Source organism: Rhinoderma darwinii, unplaced genomic scaffold, assembly GCF_050947455.1.
Source record: "Rhinoderma darwinii isolate aRhiDar2 unplaced genomic scaffold, aRhiDar2.hap1 Scaffold_4293, whole genome shotgun sequence".
NCBI classification, from domain to species: Eukaryota; Metazoa; Chordata; class Amphibia; order Anura; family Rhinodermatidae; genus Rhinoderma; species Rhinoderma darwinii.
The window spans coordinates 70,017-85,139 of NW_027463813.1; the positions used below are offsets into that span (position 1 = coordinate 70,017).

At 46.2% G+C, this 15,123-nt stretch overlaps 1 protein-coding gene across 1 annotated transcript in view; it reads left to right on the forward strand.

The window, feature by feature from the left end:
- LOC142711562 (uncharacterized) overlaps positions 1–10,098 on the forward strand; it is a gene marked incomplete at both ends in the record, with an annotated part of 65,184 nt that extends 55,086 nt beyond the window's left edge. The window contains 2 exons of the mRNA XM_075848587.1: positions 8,706–8,921; positions 9,922–10,098. Coding sequence (XP_075704702.1) covers positions 8,706–8,921; positions 9,922–10,098 — 393 coding nt within the window. The remainder of the gene's footprint in view (positions 1–8,705; positions 8,922–9,921) is intronic.
- Positions 10,099–15,123: the final 5,025 nt, after the last annotated feature.

Genomic DNA, 15,123 nt, shown 5'->3' on the forward strand with positions numbered 1-15,123 from the left:
CGAAATTATCTTTCGGCGCCCCACCCTATCTTAAAGAAATGCCCCGTAAAAAAGGATAATGCCTCCCCACGGTATAATGCCCCTTTAGTGCCCCCATACAGTATAGTAATAATAATAATAATATATTATAACCCCTTCAAGGACACAGAATTGTATCCTCTAATTGTGCCCACACAGTATATTGCCCCCTGTAGTTCCCCTACACAGTATATTGCCCCCTCCCCTGGCTTCCACACAAAGCTCCTCCTTGTAGAATGCTATACAGCCCCCCCACTCCTCCTTGTAGACAATGCTATACAGCCCCCACACTCCCCCTTGTAGACAATGCTATACAGCCCCCACACTCCCCCTTGTAGACAATGCTATACAGCCCCCATACTCCCCCTTGTAGACAATGCTATACTGCCCCCACACTCCCCCTTGTAGACAATGCTATACAGCCCCCCCCCACTCCCCCTTGTAGACAATGCTATACTGCCCCACACTCCCCCTTGTAGACAATGCTATACTGCCCCCACACTCCCCCTTGTAGACAATGCTATACTGCCCCCACACTCCCCCTTGTAGACAATGCTATACTGCCCCACACTCCCCCTTGTAGACAATGCTATACTGCCCCCACACTCCCCCTTGTAGACAATGCTATACTGCCCCACACTCCCCCTTGTAGACAATGCTATACTGCCCCCACACTCCCCCTTGTAGACAATGCTATACTGCCCCCACACTCCCCCTTGTAGACAATGCTATACTGCCCCCACACTCCCCCTTGTAGACAATGCTATACTGCCCCCACACTCCCCCTTGTAGACAATGCTATACTGCCCCCACACTCCCCCTTGTAGACAGTGCCCCCAAACAAAACTAAAATTGTACTCACCTCGGCCCCGTTCCCACGACGAAATGAGCTGCTCCACCCGGGGATCCTTGCGTCGGCCGGCATGATCCTGTGGCCTAGTACAGAGTTTCCCAACCTTTTCGGACTCGAGGCAGCACTGGAAAAATAACATTTCCTCAGGACCCCGAGCAAAAATTGTTTCCAGAAAAACAGAAAACGGCTAAAGACAAGCACTGCACTCGTAGGGTCTGTTCACACTGCGTTTCTTGCAAGACAGAAAAAATCTGCCTCAAAATTCCTTCAGCATCTGACAGCGTTGTGGGACCTTTTATTTTTTGTGTATTTTTTTAAAGACGTTGAAGCAAAAACCACAGCAAAAGAAACGAGCGACACAGGAATTTACTGCCATCAGCCCCCCACTCACCGTAATGACCATCAGCCCCCCCCCACTCACAGTAATAACCATCAGCCCCCACTCACAGTAATGACCATCAGCCCCCACTCACAGTAATAACCATCAGCTCCCCACTCACAGTAATGACCATCAGCCCCCCACTCACAGTAATGGCCATCAGCCCCCCACTCACCGTAATGACCATCAGCCCCCCCCCACTCACAGTAATAACCATCAGCCCCCACTCACAGTAATGACCATCAGCCCCCCCCCACTCACAGTAATAACCATCAGCCCCCACTCACAGTAATGACCATCAGCCCCCCACTCACAGTAATGGCCATCAGCCCCCCACTCACCGTAATGACCATCAGCCCCCCCCCACTCACAGTAATAACCATCAGCCCCCACTCACAGTAATGACCATCAGCCCCCACTCACAGTAATAACCATCAGCCCCCACTCACAGTAATAACCATCAGCCCCCCACTCACAGTAATGACCATCAGCCCCCCACTCATAGTAATAACCATCAGCCCCCCACTCACAGTAATGACCATCAGCCCCCCACTCACAGTAATAACCATCAGCCCCCCACTCACAGTAATGACCATCAGCCCCCCACTCACAGGGAAATAACCATCAGCCCCCCACTCACAGTAATGACCATCAGCCCCCCCACTCACAGGGAAAAAACCATCAGCCCCCCACTCACAGTAATGACCATCAGCCCCCCACTCACAGTAATGACCATCAGCCCCCACTCACAGTAATAACCATCAGCCCCCCACTCACAGTAATAACCATCAGCCCCCCACTCACAGTAATAACCATCAGCCCCCCACTCACAGTAATGACCATCAGCCCCCCACTCATAGTAATAACCATCAGCCCCCCACTCACAGTAATGACCATCAGCCCCCCACTCACAGTAATAACCATCAGTCCCCCACTCACAGTAATGACCATCAGCCCCCCACTCACAGGGAAATAACCATCAGCCCCCCACTCACAGTAATGACCATCAGCCCCCCACTCACAGGGAAATAACCATCAGCCCCCCACTCACAGTAATGACCATCAGCCCCCCACTCACAGTAATGACCATCAGCCCCCCACTCACAGTAATAACCATCAGCCCCCCACACACAGTAATGACCATCAGCCCCCCACTCATAGTAATAACCATCAGCCCCCACTCACAGTAATGGCCATCAGCCCCTCACTCACAATAATGACCATCAGCCCCCCACTCACAGTAATGACCATCAGCCCCCACTCATAGTAATAACCATCAGCCCACCACTCACAGTAATGACCATCAGCCCCCCACTCACAGTAATGACCATCAGCCCCCCACTCACAGTAATGACCATCAGCCCCCCACTCACAGTAATAACCATCAGCCCCCCACTCACAGTAATGACCATCAGCCCCCCACTCACAGTAATAACCATCAGCCCCCCACTCACAGTAATAACCATCAGCCCCCCTCACAGTAATAACCTTCAGCCCCCCACTCACAGTAATGACCATCAGCCCCCCACTCACAGTAATGACCATCAGCCCCCCACTCACAGTAATAACCATCAGCCCCCCACTCACAGTAATGACCATCAGCCCCCCACTCACAGTAATAACCATCAGCCCCCCACTCACAGTAATAACCATCAGCCCCCCTCACAGTAATAACCATCAGCCCCCCACTCACAGTAATGACCATCAGCCCCCCACTCACAGTAATGACCATCAGCCCCCCACTCACAGTAATGACCATCAGCCCCCCACTCACAGTAATAACCATCAGCCCCCCACTCACAGTAATGACCATCAGCCCCCCACTCACAGTAATAACCATCAGCCCCCCACTCACAGTAATAACCATCAGCCCCCCTCACAGTAATAACCATCAGCCCCCCACTCACAGTAATGACCATCAGCCCCCCACTCACAGTAATGACCATCAGCCCCCACCTAAATCCCACCTCCTTGACTCTTTTTTTCCTACCGTTGGTACTGGCAGGTGAAGTTGTCTTTTACCTGGTTGAAGCCATTTTTTTCCTTCCCAGGTTCCTTTTTTCAGAATAATTAATGTTTACATTTATTTCTGGCTTCCTGTCAGCAACAAACAGCTGGGTCGTTTTTTCCTCCAGTTTTTTAGACACTTCTGGGCCGCAGCTTCTGTTGTTTGACAGCTCGATTGGTAGCATTTTCATGTGGGAGATTTGCAGCCGGGCTTTGCAGCTCAGCCCAGGCTAATCTTCCTGTTCCGCTGACTGCCGCGTGATTGGTCAGCTCTGTGCTAAGGGCGGAGCTGTGTGTGACGTCGGCCGCCTCTGGCTTCGTCCGGTAGCGTCTTGGGTGCCGCCATCTTTTTGGTGTATGTTCCCTACTCTCTGCAGGGAAGAAATAGACTATAATTGAAACGTTTTCTATTGGTAGCTCCTCTATTCCTTGGAAGAGGATTACATTTTCCCTATGGTAGGTGGTTTCTGGAGAGGGGAGTCACCTTCCAGGAGGATCTTCCCACTGGGAGTGTTTTTTTCCCCCCTGGAGTATTTAAGGCTTCAGTTTGAGGTCTATTGCTACCTGTGAAGAGCTTTTTTCCGCATAGGCTGCAGGGTTGTCTGCTTGCCCTTCTAAAGTAAATTTGCCAAGGAGCGGTGGTCCCATTTTCTGTATTGTAGTCTAGTATTACATTCAATTCTTTTCTTTTTTTATCAGATGTCCAGTCGAGGTTCAGAAGACTCAAGGAGATATCATCTTTTAAGAGCTGCGACTGTAATACTCCATTACCTGATGGTTGCCAGGAGAAATTATGTAGAGACTGTCTACAAAAGGAAGCTGGGACTACAACTGTGATGTCGCGAGAGATGAAAGCTTTCATAAAAGAGTGTGGCCAAGTCTGTGAGAGAGCTAGGAGCCTCACAATCTCAATCGTCATCTAATCGGATGTTCAACCCTAGAACTCCTAGAGGAGACGCGTCTGTGTTATCCTATGGGGACCTACAGGTATTGGATGAGGTGTACATGTCGGCATCAGAGGGAGTGGAAGATCCAATGGAGGCTCTGTTCGCTATTGAAAAGATAAACAGACTGATTCGGCCAGTCAGGGTAGATGAACCGGAGGATTAGAGAGTTATCCACCCGTACCCTAGTGCCCATAGAGGATGGGGCAAGCCTTAGAGAGTCCCTTGATTGTAAAGCCGACTCAGCCTTTAGGAAGTCCTATGATTCAGGAGTGGCACAGTCCAAGGTAGCGATTGCCAGTTCAGCAGTAATTAAAAGCCTTAAGAGTTGGATAGCGCAGCTACAGGATGACATACAAGACGAAGTCCAGAGGGACGATCTCTTGAAGGCTTTCAGGTACATGTCTTTAGCCACGGACATTCTTACTGACGCCTCTGGCCAATTGATAAGATTAGCGGCAAGAAATATGCCGTGGTCTGTGGCCGGCCGAAGGGCCATATGGCTCAAACCTTGGGTTGCGGACTGGAAGTCCAAGAACGCATAATGCGCGATGGAATATAAGCCTGGGAGGCTTTTTGGAGAGGAATTAGACTAACTCCTGGATAGACTCTCGGATAAGAAGGGGAAGTCTCTCCTTCTTTTTTTTTTTTTAAGAGGCCAAGAAGAAGATTCACTCGCAGAGGTTCAGCGGCAGGTTCTGGGAACCTCAGAGAAAATTTATGTTTTGAAGAAAGAGGCCCGATTTCCCAGAGAGGAACTTTTCGTAGGTCTCGAGGAAGAGGAACATCGAATTAATCTTCATCTTCCTACAGATTCTGACGCCAGTCTCCCACCAGTGGGGAAGACTTCTAGTCTTCACCTAAGTCTGGTGGGATCAAGGCTTGGATCCCTGGATAGTGGGGTTCGTTTCAGAAGGCTACACAATAGATTTTCAATTCCTTCCTCAACCAAGGTTTCAGGTCACTTATTTTTCCTCAGATTGCAAGGCAAAGGTGGTTCTCAAAATCTCTATCAACAAATTCATCCACAAATGAGTATTGGAGGAAGTCCCGCAAGCTTCAAGAGGCAGAGTAGTTTACTCTCCACTATTTCTGTTCCCAAACCGGATGGGAAGTTTCGTATTAGACTTGAGGAACCTGAACACTTTCATATGGAGACTATAAATTTGGCAATAGCTTTGCTAGAGGAAGATTTCATGACCACATTGGAGATAAGCGAGGCATATCTTCACATTCCCATGAAGAGGTCCTGGAGAAAATTTTTAAGAGTTATCTTCCCGGAAGAAGGGGTCATGAAACACTTCCAGTTCACAAACCTACCATTCGGCATATCTTCAGCCACGTGGATCTTCACAAAGGTGGTAGTGGCCATGATGGTGAATCTGAGAACAAGAGGCATAATGATAGTACCATAACTGGACGACTGGCTCTTGATAGCCAAGACAGCAAGTCTAATGCAGATTCACCTTCAGGAAGTGATAGCATTTTTAGTCAACTTAGGCTGTCTCATAAACAGAAAGAAGTCCAATTTAATTCCTGCACAGAGGTGCCGGGTTTTAGGATTCATCCTGGATTGCATAGAGATGGCGGTTGCTCCCTCGAAGGAGAGACATCAGAATTTGTCCACCCATATAGCAGACTTGATGCTAATCAAAGTGGTTTTCATTTCGCAAGGTTATGAGAACTCTAGGGTTTATGGCTTCAGCAGTAGAAGCGATCCCATGGGCCAGAGGGCACATGAGGGATCTCCAGCAGGATCGACTATCTCTGTTGAACAGATCCATAGGCTCTCTAGAAGAGATCATGGTTATACCTTCCACGACCAGGGAGGTTTTAAGATGGTGGCTGAGCTCGGTGAATGACAGATCAATAAAGTCACTGAGGTGGACGATTTTGACAACCGATGCTTCCAGGACTGGATGGGGAGCCCACGTACTGGGTCAAAGGACACAGGGTCATTGGAACCCCCAGGAGAAATGCCTATCTTCAAAGCAAAAAGAGCTGTTAGCAGTCTCAAACGTGTTAAGGCATTTCCAGCCCTTATTAGAAGGCAGAGCAGTGAAAGTTCAGTTGAACAATATCGTAACAGTCAATTATCTGAACCAATAGGGTGGCACTAGAGCCATCTTATTACAGGAAGAGACAGCACGGATCATGAAATGGGCAGAAATCCATGTGCAAGATCTAGTGGCGATCCACATCAGGTGTCAACAATTTCTGGGCAGACAGACTCAGTCGTCACCAAGCTATTCCTGGGGAATGGGAACTGAGCCCAGAAGATTTCAACCAAATGGTTTGGAAAATGGGGAGTCCAGTGATAGATCTGATGCCCTCAGGAAATGCCCAGTTTTCTGTTCCCTGTTTCGCCACGACAAACCGCTAGCACTAGATGCCTTTTCAATCAGATGGACCTTCAGGTTGGTATACATCTTTCCAAAAATCCCTATGATAAGGAGGGTGCTAACAAAGATACGGCAAGATCAATCCTCTGTAATAGCAATCAGACCTTTTTGGCCAGGACAGGTGTAATTTCCCAGATTAAACCAGACGTCCCGGTGCAATGTTTGAAAACGACCTCACCGGGCAGACCTGTTGGTATAGGAGAGACTATGCCTGGAAGTTGAGTAGCCCATATTAAATGAATTCGGTTTACCAGCCTCCGTGATAGGAACCGTGATGCTGTCCAGAGGACATGTGACTACCAAGATCTACAAAAGAGTGGTGGAAACCTTCAAGAAATGGAGGGTAAATCAGGGGAAGACCAAGCAGGAGCCTTCGGTTGCTGATATTCTTTCGTTTCTTCAGACTGGATTTGACCTAGGGTTAAAGCCAAGCTCCCAGCAGTTCAGATATCAGCGTTGTCAGCTTGGTGCGGAAAATCTTGGGACAAAAAAATCGCCGGTGAAGAGATTCATGAGCGCGACTAGGAGGCTCAGACCAAGGGTTTTAGAGCCATAGCCTAGTTGGCACCGTCCACTGGTCGTAAGAGCGATTACAAGACCTCATTTTGTTAATTTACAGGATCTGGATCTGAAGATGCGAACAACATACAAGGCGTTATTTCTGACCGCAATTACATCTGAAAGGAATAAGCGACATCCAAGCTTTGGCATGTAAAGGACCGTATTTTACTTTTTGTCCAGGTAGAGTAGTACTAAGAACTCTATAAACCTTTCGGCCGCAGAAACCGTCATTGGCAAATATTAATCAAGAAATATGTTTACCATCGTTCTTGACTGAAGACCCGGAAGCTTCAGTTCAGAATCTACCCAGCCTGGACGTAGGTGGAGCACCGCAACGATATGTGAAGTGACCAGATCCTTTAGGAAAGTGGAAAATCTACTTGTTATGTTCCTCCCAAAGAAGAAAGGATTTGTCTAAAGCTACGCTAGCCAGACGGCTAAGAGAGACTATTATCCTTTGCTGTAAATTAGGAGGAGAGCCGCCTCCAGAAAGAATTTGTGCTCATTCAACGCGGGCTATGGCAGCTTCGTGGGCGGAGAGAGGAAGATTTCCGTTAGAGAGGATCCGTTCACAGCCTCGTGGTCTCACCCGAGCCCCTTCACGAAGCGCCATAGACTGGACATAGGGGTCTCGGAGGAAGCCGCCTTTGGACGCACAGTTTTAACTTCATCTTGCGCACCCGTATGATCTCGCTATATCCCATTTGTTTCTGTGCTGCTGCGCAGGACGACCAGGGAAAGATGGAATTATACGTACGTTATTCTTCTTTCCTGTGGTCCAGGCAGCAGCGCAGCTTTATTTGTGCTCTCCCATTGTATTCTTTTGGTTTACTTATGTTCTGCTGTTCTTCTGAAGGACTCAAGGAAGGGGATTTAGGTTCCAGGATATAGTCTGCCCAATTAGAATGTGATTGTTTCTTGTCACCTGTCCTGCCAGCAGTGGGGAATGAACCCATTTGTTTCTGTGCTGCTGCGTCGGACGACCAGGAAAGAAGAATAGCGTGAGTAGAATTCCTTCTTTTTCAGTTTTCGATCATTTGGGTGTTTTTTAGTGATAACAACTGAGATTTGTTCTCTTGATGCATGAAATGTGATGCTGATCATCTCCACTATGTTCTTTTTATCTAAGTCTAAAGATCAGGAAGTTTTGGGGTGCATTGATGTTATTCCAGGTGTGACCTCTCGTACTTAGGACTGGAACGGTTACTCCCTGGATATTGATCACTCAGGTGATCTGCGGTCTAGTGTACACTCTATATACTGCTGACCCCAGGGCTTCAGTGTCTTTTGCTGGACATTTCTTCTTCTTCTTCCTCTCCGAGTCCTGGGTTTCCAGGTCTGATCTTATGTACGTCAGGTTTTCAGGCTCCAGCAGTGACGTTGACAGTTGTGCCTCACTTCTTCTTTTATTGAATACTTTTAGCTGACTTGATAACTGTTCCTTCTTGTATTCATATTAATATATGATCTTGAGGTCACAATCATCTTCTCAAATCCTTCACTTGTTTCATGTAACAACATTTTTTTATTTGATTTTTCAGAAACCTGCCGTGTCCGTGCATCTTCCTCCACCACCTCCTCCACTCTCTCTACTTCCAGACATTTTGGACAAGCCGTGGGCTACTCCATCAGCAACATGCAAGGAAGAAGAGCTGCCTATGGAGAGCACGGGGAGCGCGGAGGTCCCAGAGATCCCGGCATTCATTCTGCAGTTCCAAGAACAGAGTTGGTTCTCCGTTGTTGTCCCCGGAGTTGAGGTACCTGAGCCACCTCTGGACGTTGACCGCAGTATTCATTATGTTCATGTTATTTCTGCCAATGTCTGCGTTCTATGAGTCAGTGCAATAGGTTTTTGATCATGAGGAAAGCTTGACGTACACAATTCTAGAAAAAGAAGACTTGATCCAGCACTGTTTGGTGGTTTAAAAAGGAATCCATGTTCCGACTTTTATTATCATAGAAAAATAGATAAAATATGAAGAGACGCAGTAGCGAGGTGGTTTCAAATAGTATGTGCCAATGCCAAACACTATCAGTGTCCTTACTCATGGCTGGTATCCATGAGTACACAAGGCTACACAGTTCTAGAAAGTGGTGGCTTCCTTTACTTATCTTCCTCTTCTTCTTCTTCCTCTTCCTCCTCCTCCTCCTCCTCCTCTCAGAGGTGAACGCCATCTGCTCTGCCCTAATTCTATATCCAAGAGTGCCCACGACACACAGATGAAGGAGTTGGAGTAGAAGGTGTATTAGGTTGGGTTACATTGTTGTCCATGTTTATATGAGGATATCATTCTTGTGTAATCTTATGGTTTTTATTTAGAGCATCAAAGTTGAAGGCAAATCCACTCCTATATGAGATTACAAGGCAACGTTTCCGTCCTCCTGGACATTGTTGGTTGTGTGACCCGCCATACTGCAGTAAACTATTGTAGGGTAACATACACAAGAATATTTGGGCTCGTGATTTCCTTGTATGTAACATTGGAGATTACCTGCGGCCACTGGGCACCACCATTCTACCAGCATCGGGACCTTCTACTTTTCTCTATGTTTTACCTCTTTTTAGGTGTTCTTGCCTTATTTTTCCCTGCTCTGTATTGATGTGTCTGATGACATGTCCCTCTTTTTCTGATATGTCCCTATTTTACCCATAATTATGCTCAGAAGGTCGGGGCTTCCGTACAGATGTCAATTTGTTGTAATAGTGAGGCAGAGTTTACACCATGCATTCAGTCCTCCTCGTCTCTCTCGCTGCAGGCGCAATACTCTGAGTTTGAGTCGCGCCTGTTGTCGGCATTTCTCCAGGCTGAGCAGCCGATGTGCTCCCATCTTCTATGTGCTCTCCAAACTCTGCACCAACAAGGACACCTGAAAAATCCTCAACGAGTATTCCACACCCTCCGAGAAGCCATAAACCGTGGAGCCAACCTGAAGGTAAACGACCCTCTTATTATTAACCCTTCTATATTCTAATCATATCCATTCATTCTGACCTCTTCTACCTTACATCATAACCCGAACCAACGAACTCTGACCTCTATACCCTAGACCTCATACCCCAATTCTAACCCAAACCCACTAGCCCTCATCTCTTATATCTTAATAGTTTATCTTTTTTAGGCGCCTAAGATGCCTAATGGGTAAATTAAGTTCTATAAATTTCAAAAGTAGAGTTTGTAATTGGATTTAAAATTGGTTTAGGGACGTATCCAGAGAGTTGTCAATGATTCCTACTCTGAACGGTCCCCGATTATAAGTGGTGACCCCAGGGTTCAGTGCTGGGGCCACTATTATTATTCACCTTATCCATTATTGCTGCGCAGGTTTGGAGATGTAGTTCTGATGACCTCAAGCTGTGTAGTATAGTTTATAAATTACACAATGACTTAGACACTCTGAATATCATTTGCCAAGTGGATGCCCAAACACGTAATATGGATGAATGTAAAGTTCTTCATCTGGGAGTAATAATCTGCAGGCATCATATGTCCTAGAGGAGCTACACTGGGAGTAATAATCTGCAGCATCATATGTCCTACGGGAGCTACACTGGGAGTAATAATCTTCAGCATCATATGTCCTAGAGGAGCTACACTGGGAGTAATAATCTGCAGCATCATATGTCCTAGAGGAGCTATACTGGGAGTAATAATCTGCAGCATCATATGTCCTAGGGGCGCTACACTGGGAGTAATAATCTGCAGCATCATATTTCCTAGGGGCGCTACACTGGGAGTAATAATCTGCAGCATCATATGTCCTAGGGGGAGCTACACTGGGAGTAATAATCTGCAGCATCATATGTCCTAGGAGGAGCTACACTGGGAGTAATAATCTGCAGCATCACATGTCCTAGGAGGAGCTACACTGGGAGTAATAATCTGCAGCATCACATGTCCTAGGAGGAGCTACACTGGGAGTAATAATCTGCAGGCATCATATGTCCTAGGGGTGCTACACTGGGAGTAATAATCTGCAGCATCATATGTCCTAGGGGCGCTACACTGGGAGTAATAATCTGCAGCATCATATGTCCTAGGGGAGCTACACTGGGAGTAATAATCTGCAGGCATCATATGTCCTAGAGGAGCTATACTGGGAGTAATAATCTGCAGGATCATATGTCCTAGAGGAGCTATACTAGGAGTAATAATCTGCAGGATCATATGTCCTAGAGGAGCTACACTGGGAGTAATAATCTGCAGGAACATATGTCCTAGAGGAGCTACACTGGGAGTAATAATCTGCAGGATCATATGTCCTAGAGGAGACATACTTGGAGTAATAATCTCCAGGATCATATGTCCTAGAGGGGCTACACTGGGAGTAATAATCTGCAGAATCATATGTCCTAGAGGAGCTACACTGGGAGTAATAATCTGCAGGATCATATGTCCTAGAGGAGCTACACTGGGAGTAATAGTCTGCAGGATCATATGTCCTAAAGCAGCTACACTGGGAGTAATAGTCTGCAGGATCATATGTCCTAGAGGAGATACACTGGGAGTAATAATCTGCAGAGTCATATGTCCTAGAGGAGCTATACTGGGAGTAATAATCTGCAGGATCATATGTCCTAGAGGAGCTACACTGGGAGTAATAATCTTCAGGATCATATGTCCGAGAGGAGCTACACTTGGAGTAATAATCTGCAGCATCATATGTCCTAGAGGAGCTATACTGGGAGTAATAATCTGCAGGATCATATGTCCTAGAGGAGCTGCACTGGGAGTAATAATCTGCAGGAAGAAATTTCCTGGAAGAGCTATACTGGGAGTAATAATCTGCAGGATCATGTGTCCTAGAGGAGCTATACAGGGAGTAATAATCTTCAGGATCATATGTCCTAAAGGAGCTATACTGGGAGTAATAATCTGCAGGACTATATGTCCTAGAGGAGCTATACTAGGAGTAATAATCTGCAGGATCATATGTCCTAGAGGAGCTACACTGGGAGTAATAATCTGCAGGAACATATGTCCTAGAGGAGCTACACTGGGAGTAATAATCTGCAGGATCATATGTCCTAGAGGAGCTATACTTGGATAATAATCTCCAGGATCATATGTCCTAGAGGGGCTACACTGGGAGTAATAATCTGCAGGATCATATGTCCTAGAGGAGCTACACTGGGAGTAATAATCTGCAGGATCATATGTCCTAGAGGAGCTACACTGGGAGTAATAATCTGCAGGATCATATGTCCTAGAAGAGCTATACTGGGAGTAATAATCTTCAGGATCATATGTCCTAGAGGAGCTACACTGGGAGTAATAGTCTGCAGGATCATATGTCCTAGAGGAGCTACACTGGGAGTAATAATCTGCAGGATCATATGTCCTAGAGAAGCTATACTGGGAGTAATAATCTGCAGGATCATATGTCCTAGAGGAGCTACACTGGGAGTAATAATCTGCAGGATCATGTGTCCTAGAGGAGCTACACTGGGAGTAATAATCTGCAGGATCATATGTCCTAGAGAAGCTATACCGGGAGTAATAATCTGCAGGATCATATGTCCTAGAGGAGCTACACTGGGAGTAATAATCTGCAGAATCATAAATCCTAGAGGAGCTACACTGGGAGTAATAATCTGCAGGATTATATGTCCTAGAGAAGCTATACCGGGAGTAATAATCTGCAGGATCATATGTCCTAGAGGAGCTACACTGGGAGTAATAATCTCCAGAATCATAAATCCTAGAGGAGCTACACTGGGAGTAATAATCTACAGGATCATATGTCCTAGAGGAGCTACACTGGGAGTAATAATCTGCAGGATCATATGTCCTAGAGGAGCTACACTGGGAGTAATAATCTGCAGAATCATAAATCCTAGAGGAGCTACACTGGGTGTAATAATCTGCAGAATCATAAATCCTAGAGGAGCTACACTGGGAGTAATAATCTTCAGAATCATAAATCCTAGAGGAGTTACACTGGGAGTAATTATCTGCAGGATCATATGTCCTAGAGGAGCTACACTGGGAGTAATAATCTGCAGGATCATATGTCCTAGAGGAGCTACACTGGGAGTAATAATCTGCATGATCATATGTCCTAGAGGAGCTACACTGGGAGTAATAATCTGCAGGATCATATGTCCTAGAGAAGCTATACTGGGATTAATAATCTGCAGGATCATATGTCCTAGAGGAGCTACACTGGGAGTAATAATCTGCAGGATCATATGTCCTAGAGAAGCTATACTGGGAGTAATAATCTGCAGGATCATATGTCCTAGAGGAGCTACACTGGGAGTAATAATCTGCAGGATCATGTGTCCTAGAGGAGCTACACTGGGAGTAATAATCTGCAGGATCATATGTCCTAGAGAAGCTATACCGGGAGTAATAATCTGCAGGATCATATGTCCTAGAGGAGCTACACTGGGAGTAATAATCTGCAGAATCATAAATCCTAGAGGAGCTACACTGGGAGTAATAATCTGCAGGATTATATGTCCTAGAGAACCTATACCGGGAGTAATAATCTGCAGGATCATATGTCCTAGAGGAGCTACACTGGGAGTAATAATCTGCAGAATCATAAATCCTAGAGGAGCTACACTGGGAGAAATAATCTGCATGATCATATGTCCTAGAGGAGCTACACTGGGAGTAATAATCTGCAGGATCATATGTCCTAGAGGAGCTACACTGGGAGTAATAATCTGCAGAATCATAAATCCTAGAGGAGCTACACTGGGAGTAATAATCTGCAGAATCATAAATCCTAGAGGAGTTACACTGGGAGTAATTATCTGTGGGATCATATGTCCTAGAGGAGCTACACTGGGAGTAATAATCTGCAGGATCATATGTCCTAGAGGAGCTACACTGGGAGTAATAGTCTGCAGGATCATATGTCCTAGAGGAGCTACACTGGGAGTAATAGTCTGCAGGATCATATGTCCTAGAGGAGCTACACTGGGAGTAATAGTCTGCAGGATCATATGTCCTAGAGGAGCTATACTGGGAGTAATAATCTGCAGGATCATATGTCCTAGAGGAGCTGCACTGGGAGTAATAATCTGCAGGATCAATTGTCCTAGAGGAGCTATACTGGGAGTAATAATCTGCAGGATCATATGTCCTAGAGGAGCTACACTGGGAGTAATAATCTGCAGGATCATATGAACTAGAGGAGCTATACTGGGAGTAATAATCTGCAGAATCATAAATCCTAGAGGAGCTACACTGGGAGTAATAATCTGCAGGATCATATGTCCTAGAGGAGCTACACTGGGAGTAATAATCTGCAGGATCATATGTCCTAGAGGAGCTACACTGGGAGTAATAGTCTGCAGGATCATATGTCCTAGAGGAGCTACACTGGGAGTAATAGTCTGCAGGATCATATGTCCTAGAGGAGCTACACTGGGAGTAATAATCTGCAGGATCATATGTCCTAGAGGAGCTATACTGGGAGTAATAATCTGCAGGATCATATGTCCTAGAGGAGCTGCACTGGGAGTAATAATCTGCAGGATTATATGTCCTAGAGGAGCTGTACTGGGAGTAATAATCTGCAGGATCATATGTCCTAGAGGAGCTATACTGGGAGTAATAATCTGCAAGATCATATGTCCTAGAGGAGCTACACTGGGAGTAATAATCTGCAGGATCATATGTCCTAGGGGGAGCTACACTGGGAGTAATAATCGGCAGCATCAAATGTCCTAGGGGAGCTATACTGGGAGTAATTATCTGCATGATCATATGTCCTAGAGGAGCTACACTGGGAGTAATAATCTGCATGATCATATGTCCTAGAGGAGCTACACTGGGAGAGTCACTTGTTGAGAAGGATCTGGTTGTACTTGTAGATCATCGACTGCAGCACAATGTCAATGAGCTGCTTGTAAGGCTGGCAGGATATTGTGGTGTATTATAAAGTCCGGGACTCGGGGGCAGGGATATAATATGACCTCTTTATAAAGCATTAGTGACTCCTCAT